The 15,225-nt window shown below is 46.2% G+C and overlaps 1 protein-coding gene across 3 annotated transcripts in view; it reads right to left on the bottom strand.

Moving 5' to 3' along the window:
• DOCK1 (dedicator of cytokinesis 1) overlaps positions 1–14,831 on the bottom strand; it is a 273,200-nt gene extending 258,369 nt beyond the window's left edge. For 2 of the 3 annotated variants that reach the window (XM_042863546.1, XM_042863547.1), the window contains exon 1: positions 14,688–14,830. In XM_042863546.1, the coding sequence (XP_042719480.1) occupies positions 14,688–14,733 (46 nt within the window). In that variant the 5' untranslated portion in view covers positions 14,734–14,830. Of the gene's footprint in view, positions 1–14,687 lie in introns of all 3 variants that reach the window. The other variant, XM_042863548.1, reaches the window with a different exon arrangement.
• Positions 14,832–15,225: the final 394 nt, after the last annotated feature.

The raw sequence follows: 15,225 nt of genomic DNA, 5'->3' as shown, positions 1-15,225 counted from the left end.
GCAACAAACCAGTCAATTTGCACAGGAACACACTGAATTTAGAGGTGAATCTGAGCACACTGGCTGAGCAAGCCAAGGGCCACCCAAGCTGTAAGCATCACTAAGCACTAAGTCAGGTTGTGGAACAGATGGCAGCACAGGGGAGCAAGATGTTTTGCAACACATCTGGTCTCTTATCACTACCCAGCATGAATTAGTAAGCTGAAGAGACTTTGTAAATCCAGGAAAAAATAAAAGAAAAAGAAAAAATAACAAACTGAAGTCATTTTGCCTTCCAGAAGTGTAAGCACTGTGCTGCTGCATCCTCCAGGCAGAGCTCACATAGGAGAGAACAAGATGCTCGCTTCCTTCCACGTGAATGAGAAATAAAATAAAATGGAGTCCTAGACCTACCTAAGAGTCATTCAAATTCTGGCTTTTGCTCCTCTCACCTCTGAAGACAGACACTTGTTCTAAGGGAGCTGATGAAGATGCCAACTATTACCAACCTTCTCCCTCCTCTTCTTTGCAAATTAATCTGCACTCTGAATGCTTCAACCAGTAAGTGCTGAGGATATGAAGTCAAAAATAGTGTTTTTAAAAAAAAAAAAAAAAAAAAAAAAAAGAGATCACCATCAACTGCAGTATTAATAATGTGGCATACTGCATAGGTAACATAAAGGACAACCAAGAACATTTAAATTAATTTTTAGTATTAAAAAGTCCCTTAACTGAAACACATGACATGCAATAATCACACCACCCAAACTCTTCTATGCTGGCATTTGTAGTCAGGAAAATTCTGACTTCTACAAGCACAAAAGATTGTCAAGAGGCAGATAGATGCCTTGGCATTTGTCTTCTGCTAACCCAGAATCACAGTTTTGACGTTCCCCTGATTTTCCTGTACTTCTCCGCTAAAAGCAATAGCTTGGCTCTCACTATGGTGGTCAACTGGCCACGTTCTTACAGAAAGCAATGACAAAATGCAACCACGCACTGTTCCATCCCTGCCACAGTGCACCTGAAGGACCTCTGTGCCTTTAACAGCTGCAACCTGAAATGGCTTCTACCCAAAATCTTTGCAAAACCTTTGGTATTGTTGTTCCTAAAACACATCGAAATACACACCGAGGAAGAGGAAGGAGGAAATGAGTTAAACACCGGATGGAAGAACTCGTGCAGCTTACGGTCAGTGCTGGCACAGATGCAGTGCGTACGAGCCAGCCAGGAGTCAACAGAGGCCAGTTAATCAGAATGAGGCTGCACAAAAGATCAGTGACCCAAGCAGGCATTTCTTCAGTGATAACCAAGAGAAAAAAAAAAAAATCATACAGCGAAGAGAAAACAGAGAAAGCAAGACCTTGTGGCCAAGCACAGGAGGGCAACGGCATCAACTTCAGCCAGCAGTGCCCACAGCCTTGGAGAAGGTCCCAAATGGAGCAGTGCAGTTCACAATCACCTTTCCAATCACAGAATCAGGTGCATGCATCCCCAAATGCAACGACCTCCATTTTAAAAACAGTTCACGAGAGAGACTGCATCAGAGTGAGGTGCAAAGCCCTCTGGTCCTTTCCAGGCCAGAACAGCACAAACTCCCATTGCCAAAGTTTGCAGACACTGAATCTCAAGCTACCAATCTGGTGCTCAGGCAGGGCATGTAACTTCCCAAATTGTTGGGCACATCACTTTTCATACAAGCTGGGTATAGGGCTGGCAGTGGATGCTCAGTTCCCCAGCACCTGCTGCTTATGGGATGAAGCAGAGGTTTTTATGACAATACCTTTTTCAGCTCTCTGCTGGTGCTGCACAAAATCCAGACAGAAGAACGTTTCATCTGCATGAGGATTCTGACAAACACAGCCCACACAGCACTCCTGTAGCTCCACTCGAGGATGCCTGAAGCGTCAGTCCCATTTCCCCACGTTTTTCCCCTTGCTATTGCAGGTCTCTATCTCACCAAACATATTTTTGTGAAGAGGGTGCCTTTCCCTGAGCATTTCCGCAGCAGCGAGCTTAATGTCACGGCTATATTTTAATAGTCATTTCCATGGACTATAAAAATCAAGTTCAACACAATAAAACTTCTATCACACTACTGAGGAAACAGTTAGCAAAAAAATGGCCCCTGCAAGACACTATTCATTGCAATACAGAGCTGATGATGCAGAGCCAAGAGCCTGAAGCAAGGCGGCAGTGGGGCGATGGGAAGAACTTCCATTTCCTACTGCTCTTCCTCCCCTGTATTTCTCCCAGGGAAAAAAAAAAAAAAAACAATCAAGATTCCTGTTTTGTGCTCTCAGGAAGGCTTGTAGACAGGGGAAGGGAGGAAGAGGGCATTTTAAGATTTTAACACATCAAACCTTACTCAATTTGTTTCTGCTTGCCATCGCCTTATTTGTCTCTTGGCCCTTCAAGCTGTCTCCAACAGCAAAAACTATAAAAGCAGGGATCCACAGGCAAATAATCCCTGAGGAGCTTGTTCTGCTTCCTTAGAAATAGCAGCCAGAGAGAAGAATTACCTGCTAAGAGCTGTAGTTTGACCCACAAACACCTCTTTTCCACAACAGCAAGGCTACTGCAGAAATAGGAAACGTGTGGCACTTCCCCTGAAACTGCATCTCATGCATACAGGAATGAATGTAAAAATGCAACCAAGGACACTAATCAAACAGCACTGAATGCATTAGAAGAGCGGCATTTTGCAAAAACAGGGAAAAATTGTTTTTCTCTAAACCAATAAGAAACCACATGACTCATGCAGCTTTCAAAAAAGCAAGAGAACTGGCTTGGCAGCTAATGCTAACAAAGAGTTTCTGTCTGATTCACTCGGGGCTTTGGGGGGCCAGGCTCTGGGCTCAGCCCCATCTGGAGCACCACACTGCTTCTAGCTCACACTGATGGATGATCGTGCTGCAAGAAGCGGGGAGAAGAAAACTGATATAGGATTCCTGTTCTTTAAGAGCTCTGAATCACATTTTACTCTCTCCATAAATCAAACACACATATCTCCTGGACGGACAAAACAGCAGAGGAATAACAGAATAATCTGCTTGCACAACTAGAACTCCCCACCTCGCTAATCAATAGGATCCTAGATTTACATCTGTAAAGCACAGGCTAATTTGATTGTTCTTAAACCTTTCCTAGCCAAGTACAAGTTGATCTAGCCCAATTCCATCTCAAGTGAGATGATGGCACAGAGCCACACACCTGGGCAGGTCAGAAGCAGCTCCCAGCCCACACACCTGGGAAGCCCCAGGCTCCAGCAGCACCAGCCTGCACCTGCAACCTCAGGGTCAAGAGGAAAACTCAGTGATACTCAGCACTTGTTCTTCACTTGCTGCCAGGAAGGTTTTTAGTAGGTGCACAGAAGGCAGCAGGAAGATGCCCTCCTTTGTGAGAGGTCACACTGGTAGTGGCACTTTGAGGACCAGAGCAGCCTTTTGATGGCCATCCACCAACATTCCCAATTACATCCCAAAAGCCATTGATTAAATGAGTGCTACTACAGCCACATTCACTCCCTGGGCACCTAGCCTCCATTTTGTTCAGGGTTCAGCAAGAGCCAGCACAGTCACTGGAGACACCAGCAAGACTCTCAGGTCAACCTGCAGTAGAGAAGCATGCAATGAATGCATCAATGCTCGCCGTTATTCCAACCAGCTGCTATAAGAAAAGAGCAGGCTATTCTGGCTGTCTTTTTGGCACATTGTGTCCCCAGCACCCTTCCAGCTACTGGCTCCCTTTGCTAGGAACACACTGTACAGCTGCCAGCAGTGCCAATGGCCAACGCTGGCTGAAGGACAACCATCTCACTCTGATGGTTTCCAAAGCAGCCTAGAAACACTGAATCTGCTCAAATGATGAAATTCAGCAAGCTCCAACTGTCAGTGCACCTTTGTAGTGAACTAGACTGCAAACATCCTTCATAATCACTTTCCCTTACAATTCTTGGGTCTGAGTAAAAATACTCCACCCATCTAATAACTTTTAATTAGACCAGCTCCAATTTCTCATCTTTTCAACTTATTAATCAGTTTCACGATCCCTACCTCAACACAAAGCTATCTGAGCACAAACAAACCAGAAGAAATACGGCTAGCTGCTCCTATATTCAACACGTATCCCATGCCCAAGGAAAAAAAGTCTTTTCTTTCTACAAAAATCAGCATGCATTTGCTCCAACTAATCCTGGTGGGAATATCTCACCCAATGCTTGGACCACTCACAGTGAGTCTCACCCAGCTCACTGGTCACAGGCAGTGAAATAAATGCAAACATTAAAGAAGCATGCAGGTACTGTTACACAAGCACAATACATGGACTCCCAACCTTAGAGCAGTATCTTGATACATGAACAGTTCCCAGATCACGCCTTGATTATAAGAACTTACAAAGTCATCCCAATGTTTTAGATATCCAGTTCCTAATAGTTGAAATCTCCCTCTCACATCCACCTTCACGTGCTCCAGCTGAAGTCCAAAGAGTGCTTTCTGCATTTGCTCAGGTGAGTCACCAATCTGAACCATTTAAATCACAGTTACCACAGCTCTGTAAATAGAGGCCTCCTTTGCACCAAGTTATTGATAAAAATCTGCTCATAAATCATTTCAAGAATACTTGCAACTGGAAACTCAAACAAGCTGAACCCACACAAAACTTCTAAAAATGTAAACAATATCACAACTGAGTAATTCTCCTTACTCTGCTTTAGAATGTGCTTATCTGGCTATATGCAAGTCCCTACCTTTATTTATTTAATAAATAAGACTCATCACACAGAGCTCAGAGCAAGTCACTTCAGGCACTCCTCGAAGCCTCACTGGCTCCTCAAAGACGTTTCCTTCTGATTAAAAGGCTGCTAACGAAAAACCCTCCGTAAGCTGCAGCAAAAGGACTCAGAGCCACCAGAGCATGCATTACCTGCACCAGCACCCCAGGAGTGAGACTCGAGGATGGACTGACTGCATCAGACCAGAGTCCAAAAACCCAGAGCCACAACCACAGAAGCAGCCCCCTAACCTCTCCCAAACTGCTCTTCAGTTCTTAGCACAGCAGTGACCTGCATTGAAGCCACCCAGTCTAAAGTAACTGCAGATGTTATGCTACCCACAGCAATGTCTTTCTTTTTTTAATCCCTGTAGACTCTTAGTTGCAGTAAAACCCATAAGAACAAAAGCCAACAAACAAAAATAAACAAAATGTAATATTAAATACCATAAGAATATTTGGCTCTCCATCAAAACTCCCGGATTGTTGTTTATCCCTTTGAATCACACAAGATGTAAAGCACTGCCTCAGAAATACCTCCATGCCACACAAATATCTGCTCTCTACTCCCACCAGAATATCTCAGCAGCAGAAAATTCTGGGAGAAGAGCCTTCACCTAGTGCTCCCAACCCCCCCCTCCCCATGCTCTGTCACATCTCTGAGCTTGCTTGACAAAGGAGCAAATTCCCACAAACACAGCAGCTGTCAAAGCCTTACAACAATTCTGAGTCGGTCCTGGGCACGCTGCTCCCATCACCTGGGAAGTGGGAGAACACCAGGTCTGTCTGTGCCTGGTGAGCAGTGAGCAGTGTCAGAAGAGACACAAGTACAGCAAAAACTGGACCGAAGTCACACACGGACAGAAGATGGGCTGTCAGCAGCAAAAGGCATCCCTGACAAGCCCAGAGTTGGCTGCTGCACACTGCAGCCAGCACAGCAGCTCTTGCTGGAGGCAGAAGCCCAGATATGTCCAAAGCTAAACTAAAAACAGAAAGACACAACACTTTTATTTACTCTGTGCTTTACGTCAACTTACTCATAGCAGTAAGTGTTTTAGTTGTAACATTTAGTCTCTGCACTGGAAATCTGAGAGACTGGTCCACAGAAATAAAACAGTCAATTTTAAATGGGAGATAGAAGAAAGAAGAAAAAAAAAAAAAAAGATGATCTCAGGTCTGTTCCATCTACATTTCCTAGTGAAAGAAGCACTGGCAAGGCTGGGAACCAACAGGGAAGACAACCAACATCTAGTAATGATAACATGAAACATTAGCAGGGGCTCTGCTGGCACAGCGATTCCACCTCCGCCTGCTGTGACAAAGCAAAAAAAGTGACAAGAGTTTACAGCTGGCTACTGGAACAGAAGCAAACAGCTCCATTGCATTTGCCGTTTTTCCCCCCAGCTATAAATCTTGAAGGATAAACACTTTTCCCCATCAACGACAAGGGTGAAGCAGGAAGGAAGGAATCTCAGTAAGGGCAACAAGGCAGACAACGCCTGCGTGCAGAAAACTGGCTACAGAAAATAAGAGATACAGACAAAAAGATAGGAAACCATTCAAAGAAGTATACCATATTAAAAACATCATCTATATTATTACTACTTTGTGTGAGCAGAAGATGAGCGGGTTCTCATGTGCTGCTGTGTACCACAAGTCCATTTTGCTCAGTCTCAGCACTGTGCTGCACAGGGCTGCACACCAGGCAGCACCACCTCATAGCACAGAGCAAACTACAGACCTGAAATAAGCATCACTGTCTACAGGTTTGGGTTGCAAATGAGAGCGCATCCTACAGGCTTGAACATAAGCACTGCTTTTCAGAGCTTTGAATCACAAGCGAGCCAGAGACTGCATGAAACAAACAGCAAAAATGGTAATGTTTTCTTAGTTATTTGTGGTCAGAATGGAGAAAAAAATAGAGAAATCAAGAGGACAAGCTTGTCCAATCTCCTATTTGGGGAAACAGCCTAAGGTTTAGTCAAGAGAAAGCTTAAAGGATCACCCATGCCTTTATCTATAACCTTCCTGACCTAAACAATATGCTCAATCGTATTTCTACTTAGTCATCAAAACCATAGCACAACCTCCCCTTCAGAGGACAGCATTTGTAAGACATTCCCAGTAACCACCTCAATCAGCTGCAGCCATTTCAGGGTCACGATCTGTACACTGGAGTCACATGCACAGCACATTTTTGAAAGCATGCGTACTTTTAAATTGTTCACCATCTGTGTCAGGACTTGGAAACTCAAATATCATCAGCTACTTCCATCTGGCTCAGTGCTGAGATATTTCCTGTCCCAAAGTCCACTACAGGAATACTTTTTACATTACCAGTTGCTTTCATTTCACTTGGTTTCTGATACACCAAATGCTACACGCACACCAAGCTGGAGCAGAGACAACTTAATTCCCCAATAAAAGCACCCAGCCGCACTCCCTGAGCCCACTGTGTGCTGCCAACATCTCTGCCTGCAGACCAGCTGCCACAGTGATGGCTGTGTTACAGGCTGAAGCATCAGCTGGGAGGCAGGCAGGCGTGCTGCTAAAAAGGCAGGTACCAACTGAGCTGCCTTCCACTTAGCTCCATTAGCCTACTAAGGTATTTCAAGCACCGTCATCAGCACCAAGAGGCAACTTATTTCTTTTTCAATTACTAAGTTTTTATAATTATTATCCCAGAAATCAGAGAAAACCTCTACAACCACGCGTTCTCAGTCAGAGCAAGCTCAGCACCCTTCCCTAGGAGCTGGGCAATCCCAGGGCTCAGCCACGCTCCCCAGCATGTGCTACCTTATTATTTAGGACTTCAAATCTATGCTATCAGTACTTCTGTGCTTTGTTTGGAGAAGAAGGAAGATGTACACAGAGCATTTCCGTGCAGTGAGGGGCTCAGGTGCCCTGCAGCACTCGGTCTCTCTGCATGCTGTTGTCTGTACACTCCTCACCTCCCACCTGTGCTTTCAGACATCACACATCCAAGTGGTTCAGGAGCCATGTGCCGTGCAGCTCTGCTGGCAATCGATGAGCAATTTACCATCTCCAGCACTGGGTCCATTACCAGAGGAGAACAATACAGTTTGCTGCTGCCAGCACACAGCATTTCCCCAGCACTCCTACTTCATGCTTCTCACGAGTGCAGCTTCATGTGGGATCCGATCAAGGTCTCTCCAAGCTCAATTAAGTTGTGAAGCTGTACAGAACAGAGCACCCAGAAGCCAAGGTCCTACAAGCACACACTGATCACATACACCTTCACTTTCTTCCTGTCCCTAAACTACAGAGCAAACCTCCTCAGCTTTCTCACTTGTTTCTTCTTCTGGGTAACACAAAGACTTTTTGCTATTCCAGCTCCTTTCGGTGAAAATGGTTATGAGAAACCTCTGAAAATGATTTATAAAAAGCTTTGTACTAAAATAACACAAACAGTACCCCAAACAAAGCAGCACTGCTAGGAAATACCATACCACGTTAGGAAAAAAGGGCAAGCGTGATGGCCAATAGTTACTCCAGTTATCCATCTGTTTCTTTTGTTATGTGTGTGGTTATATAATTACACATAATAGTTCTCACTGTAATTATTTCAGTTTAGTTACAAAGCTATATGGAGCAGAAAAATATTTTGAGAGATAGTACATATTTTGCTGATAAAACTGAAATTCCATAACTGCTGCTACTTGCGTTACAAGTCTTTACATCAATAATCACATTCAATGTACAAATTACATAAACATAAGACTGATGATGCTATAAATGTATGTATTTTCGCCACTACAGCCCAAAAACATAGATCAAGTTTTACAACCACAAATGTTATCTTTCTGAACATTCTTTAGATTTAGATAGAGTACCGTTTCCACTTCCCTCCAAGCTCAAAAAAGCATTTCAGTAGCTCATTAAGGAATATATTAAGAAAAAACAAAACCCTACAGTCAGAATACTGCCAGGATCCACCACAGGCCAAAAAGCAAAATTAAGCATTGTCAAGTTTGCAGAAAAGATACACTTCTCCTCCAGTTCATAACCAATGGCCCACCTCCGAACCAAGGAGTCCTCTACAGGAGACCATCCATCGGAACTGAGGTCAGCCATCCTTGGACGTTTTGTAAAAGCTTCAGCTTTGCAGGGAGTGCAAACATGAGGCTGATATCGCTAATGGAGCAAGTACTTTCCAACTGGGTTAGCACTGGTTCCTCAATGGAGCTTCAATTCATCCATCTAAGGTAAGCTTCCAGCTATTTATCTTCAGTCAGACACATCCACAGGCATTTACTTAACAAGACATAATGGATTTCAGTCCTAGAGGACCACTATAGGGTTAGAAAAGGCATACCCTGTATGTGTTCCACAGACCTCCACATGAGACAACCTCCAGAAATACAAGTATTTCCCAAAAATGCTTAAGCCTGTAGTTGCAAGCAGAGGGACAAGCTCCCTGAAGATGCTGCTTTCGCTTTAAATTGCATTCAGTTCACTTCCCCCCTTCCTGAAAGTTTTTGTAAAAGAAAATGTATTTACTTTACACCAATAAATGCAAAATAATGATAATAATCCAAACCAAACAGTCATTGCAAGGAACAGACAAACAGGAAAACCAAAGAAACCGACAGGGTAGGTACTACTTCCTTCTGTAAAACCTTTAACCAGGATCTCATCCTACTGTTACTTCCATACCTGTGTATAATGTGAAGCATAAAACCTCACTGTAACAAAACTCCCCCTTCTCTTCTCTCTTCTAGGAACAGAAGTGTTAATTCCTAGTGGATAAACTCTCAAAGCAATCCATAACTCAGGAGAGTTCAGCCAATGCTCAGCATCATGCCTGCAAGCAGCTGGAAGTCAGTGATGCGCTGCTCCATCCCAACAGCCTACAGCAGAGCCATAGCAGAGAGCTACACGGGTACTTTCCAGCACTGAAGTACAGCACGTTTTTAAAAGCTCTTGTAAAAACTCCAAGAACCTTTCAGGTCAGAGACAACACACACGAAAGGTCTGGGGTAGTTTACTGCCCCTATAAAGTAGCACTGCTCATTAACTGATCCCACTGCAAACCCTAAAGGCTTTTCACCTGCAGCTGTGAAGCACAGAAATGATTAGAAATAAAGACAAACAGCTGAAGCTCACAACTGTCACAAGGTCTTTTCATTAGGCTGAAGTAGAGGCTGGTACCTCTCTTATCCCTGGATATTTAAAATGAGGGCCAAAAGCCAAGTTGCTACAGCTAAAAATAAATGCAGCACAAATAGTGACCGCACACATGGAATGCACGCAGATTTCATAACATCCTATGCGAGAAAATGAATAAGGAAAAAACATATTTCTGGTAAAGCCCTTCTCAAAACAATACCTGTTTGCAACTGTGCCACTGGCAGCTCCCTTAGGAGTGAGTACATGTGGCCATGGCACACAGGAGGGCATGCTGTCTCCAAGAGGCTGAATCCGAACGTGCTTCCTCAGAATAGTAATGCACTAATAAATACATGAGCAAATACAGCACGTGCACATTTTTACTCCTTTGGTTCTGGACATCATAGCACAGCACTGCTGTAATAAATTCACGGTGCACAGAACGGCCTCAGAAAGACTCCAAATTCACTCACAGAACAGCATTGCTAAGATGCATCTTCATTAACTTCCTAAAATCCTTTCCTATTTTAATGCAGGCATACAAAAGCAAAGACCACCAACTCTTCATGAAGAACAGAGGGAGCCTCCAATGCCCCAATCACCACACCAGCAACCCACAAATACTGGATTTTTGGAAAACCTGAAATCTGTTCTCAGCATTTGAGGTCCTTCCTTGCACAGCAGAAATGACCTGTATGAGTTTCAAATGGCATTATTCTTATTAAATTCCTGTCCACCCTTCCAAAGCGCCACTATAAGGGAGCAATTGAAGCTGCACATCACAGCCTTCATAAACTATTTTACCAACTAACTATATAGTCCTCCTTTAGAAATAAAAATTGTTGTGTATCTGGTTTATTTTTGTGTATCTGGTTTGAATATACTATATATATGCCTTTTGAAAAGCTATCCCAAGCCCTGGGAGGCACTACAACACCTGGCCTGGAAATATGGCAAGTCCATCCTATTTCAAAGCATCCCACATGAGGCAGGTTATCATTTCCCTGTTGTGACAAACAAACCAAACTGACCAGTAACAAGGAAAAACACAACAAGTCCCAAGTGGGGCAGCTTGCAATAAAATCGGTTTCCTTCCTGGGTTGGTTTGTTGTTGTTACAGTTGCTTGTTTTTAAAATGCATGCATGGAAACACAAATCTTACCCAGAACACTGCTTATCTGGGCAGCTGGAAGGTGCTGATTGAGGACTGAGAACTGCAGACACCTCCTCAAGCACCTGCACTACCCTGTCTACCTGGGGAAAACCCAGGTAAGCCACAGGAGCGCATCAACAGTACATGTACAGTCACAGATAGACAAATTACTTAAGAAATGCTGGTATCCTTGATATATTTAACATTATCATTAGCCTACTACCTGACATTGCACTTCCAGGCATCAGGTGCCATCCTAAAGTAATATATTCAGTACAGCTCCATGTACACTTACCTAGCCCCTTCTTCATCACCACATTCATAAGACTTGCCTGAAGTTAAGAGCCTACACTAAGCACTACTCCCAGCAACAACAGCATTATCCTACTTTTTTGTCATTCATTAGGAGTAGCAGAGAGAAGTATAGTCAGCATCCTGAAAATTAACAGGGTCTGAAGGAGAGCAGACCACCAGGAAGCTCTCCTTTCCCATCTGAGGCCAACAGACTCACTGTTCCTCTGTTTACAAGAAAGATTCAACTGTCATAGTGGTGGTCTCATGCCTCCTTATTTGCTCTTAAAAAAAACATTAAAGGTATTTTTGGCACAACTTTTGAAGCAACTGCAGTAGCCCCGGTTCTACCTCTTACTGCAGCTTGTGGGACGAAGGAAAAGGGCTCAACAACTGCAGAAGGCACAGAATCATTAAGGTTGGGAAAGACTTCCAGGATGCTCTAGTCCACCTGTCGATCCATTCCCACCATGCCCATTAACCATGTCCCCAGGTGCCACGTCTCCACAGTTCCTGAAAACCCCAAGGGACAGCGACCCCACCAGCTCCCTGCACAGACACTGTGTGCCATTACCTGACTGCCCTTTCTGAATTTTTCCTAATATTTAGCCAGAATGCCCAAGGGCATTTGGAAATTACCCAAGCCATGTTTGTATATCTCAGAAGTGCTATTTAGGCTGACTTCCTAAAGCATCTCGTTGCACCTCACCTTCATTGCCATAAGCAAGAACATCAACATTTTCACCTCCAACTACAAGCATGAAACAGGAGCCTGAGCAGCTGTGCTCCGCAGGTAGGCAGCAGATACACAGAGCTCCTGGACTTTCTGATGGGTGCATGGCTTTCTGAGCCGCACCACACAGCTACCTCCATTCCCAACAGCGAGATGAGAGCCCAAACACAGAGCTGCAGTGACGAAGGAGAAGGATGAGTGGCATCAGGAGCGCAGGAAAGCTGCTGTAATTCAGCTGTTCATTTTCCTCTTTCAGATGGCCCCCTACACCATCATCTCATAGTCCCTCATGCTATTCCATCCCTACCCGTTTCTCATCCCGCCTCCCCACACTCTGAGCCCTACCAGGAAGCAGAGCTGAGTCACACTCACGGCTGCCCTCTGAGATAAGTTTCACGCGCTGCTCCCCGCGTGGATCCTGGGCATGCAGTAGCTGCTGGGAACCCAGCACTGTGGGATGGGGTAGCTGAGCAGAAAGAGCGTTTCCTGAAACATCTGCACCCAATCTCTCTGTAATTTACTTCCAGTGCACCGAAGTCAGCAGCCTTTGGGACTTGAGGTGTTAAGAAAAGTTAGTCGTGCGCAGGAACACGCTAATCTAATAGGGGAAAAAAAACCACTATATATGCATTACATATAAACACATGGCTTTTATATACACACACACTTCTGTGCTCCCACAAGGTAAGCAGCATAACCCACAGCCAATGACACCCTCCTGCTGATTGCTGCATCTGCTTCAGCACAGTGCCCACACACTCCATCAGTTCAGCCCTGCAGAGACGGATGGCAGCTCCATTAGCAGCCCTGCTTGGAGGATGCAGGTGTTGCTGGTTTGCTGTCACTCTCCAGCACGGGCCGTGCCAAACAGTTGGGAAGACGACGTTCTTTTATTAGGATGTTCACCTTAACAGTGTGTTCTCCACTGCTGCTCCGGGACTACATGACTTCCGCATTGATTCACTGCGACCTGGAAGCTTCACAACCAGTAACAAAACAGAACACCAGAAGCCTTGCAAGGTACATAAGTCCCCATTTTTAACTACACAAGGACATATAAAATATGTTTACCAAGCAGAACATGAATCTCCATCAGGAGGAAATTCAGCAGTGCAGAAAAGAGGCTGTCCTCTCCAAAACCTGCATTAAGCAGCATAACAGAGAATAGCAGCACCCAATTAACTCTAAATCCCATTTAATCTCCTTGCAACTGTCTCAACTCTCACACCCCATAGTTCGTCAGAGTATTTCTCTGACACTGCAGATCATCCCACTCAGCTAACTCGAAGGAAAAACAGAAAAGAAAGAAAGAAATCATCATAGAAATAGCAAAGCTATTACCAAAATATGACAAAACTCCTAAGAGCAGCAGACAGACAAGAAGTGCAGAATGAGCTTCTGCTGAGGGCTCTGAGCCTTTTCAAGAGTTACAGCTTCAGCACACTCCCAACACAAAAGTGCTTGTGCCTGTGCTTTATGAAACCATGAAACAAATCAAAGGCTTTTTAAAATTATACCTAAGTTCACTCTCTACAAATGCAGTTCCCCACACTGGATACCCAAAGCTTCCATCTCAACTGCCTCCACAATTCCTTGTCCTCTCGGAGCAAAGCAGCTCCAGGACATCACTCCCCAAAAAGCACCTCCAATGTGAGACATCACCCTGCAACCAAGTGGATTGCCTTCCAGTGTCCTTAGGTTCCAACACCAGCTCACACTGCGTGGTAACAGATCTATTCCAGCGGTTCAGAGGCACAGCACTGAGCACATGCCACAGGCTTGGATACCATACCCTTATTTTCGAGGGATGTACAGGCAGAATTTTAAAGTAATTCCTAAAATTCACTTGTGTTCTGTTTAATCCCATGCATTCCCTTCTTCCTGTTCTAGTTGTTACACAAGGCTTAGCAGTGTGTACACACAACCGATCTCAGGATACAGACGCAATAACTGCGGGGGGAAAACACTGCATTTCTTATTTCCAAATGGAACCCGCAGGTTTATTATCCCCTTCCCCGCGACAAACGCTCTCGCTCGTGCCGGTTTTCTCCTCCTCAATCCCTACAAAACGCTTCCAATCCCAACGAAACACTGCCAGCACCGCGCCGGGCCTCCCGCAGCGCAGCTCCGTCAGCCCGAGAACAATCCGCCTCTGTGCCGGGAGACGGAAACAGCCCAGGGAGACATGGATCCTCGGGCAGCAGCGGGGAAACCCCGGCACAACGACACGGGCAGGGGGCGAAGCCGGGAAAAGAAACCCACGTACAAATAACTTCAAGCAGGAGAAAGTGGTGCTGAGAGCCGGGGTGGAGCGGGGGGGGGGGGGGGGGAAAGGGGTGAGGAGAAGAGGAGAAAGAACACAAAGCTGCAACTTTCTGCTCGAGGATGTGACTCGAGCGCAGGTCGAGCCGCGCTCCCGCATGAACTCCTCAACTCGACCGGCCGGGAAAGGCGGCCGAGAGCCGGGAGAGCGGCCTTGCGGAGCAGCCGTGCGGCTCCTCGCTCGCCCCGCCGGGCCCAGTGCAGCCCCCGGCCCGGCGGACGTGCGGGGATCCCCGCGTACTTCGCGGAGCGCCGCAGCGCAACAGGCGGGCGCGGGGCCCGAGGGGAGGCAGGGAGGATCCTCACCTACGCCGTATTTCTCCTCCCTTTTGGTGGGAACCCAACGGGTCATGGCGCTGAGGCGGCCGGAGCGGGCGGGGATGCGAGAACCCCGCTCCTACGCCGCCATTTTCCAACCGCGGGACGGGAAAAGTTTCTACCGACGGCAGTCATGTGGTGCGGGCGGAGCCAGCGGCCGGCCGGGGGGAGCCGGCCCGGGGCAGCCCCGGGACAGCGGGACGAGCCCCGCCTTCGGGAACCGGGGGACGCCGAGAGCGCTGCCCCCGGCCAGGACGGGGCCAAGCGGCCCCACCACGGAAAACCCGGCGGCTCCCGGGCTGACCGCGTCCCGGCCTCGCTCTGCAGGAAACTTTGTCCCGCTCAGAACCGGCTCCGTAGAAAAGCAGCGCGCTCCCCTTTATTCCGCGGTCAGAAAGTGGGAGCGGCCCGGGCTGCTTCCGAACTCTTCATAAGTCCGGTGAAGCGTTGGTTACTTTGGTTCCTGCTGTATTTTCGAGCCGCGGAGCCCCGCAGGATTTGAGCCTGGTCGCTGCCCGCAGGAGCG

This window comes from Lagopus leucura, unplaced genomic scaffold, assembly GCF_019238085.1.
Source record: "Lagopus leucura isolate 7727_CA_CO unplaced genomic scaffold, USGS_WTPT01 Super-Scaffold_741, whole genome shotgun sequence".
In the NCBI taxonomy this organism is placed as follows: domain Eukaryota; kingdom Metazoa; phylum Chordata; class Aves; order Galliformes; family Phasianidae; genus Lagopus; species Lagopus leucura.
Note: the sequence above shows the minus strand (reverse complement) of the source record. Positions and strands in the feature narration are given on the sequence as shown.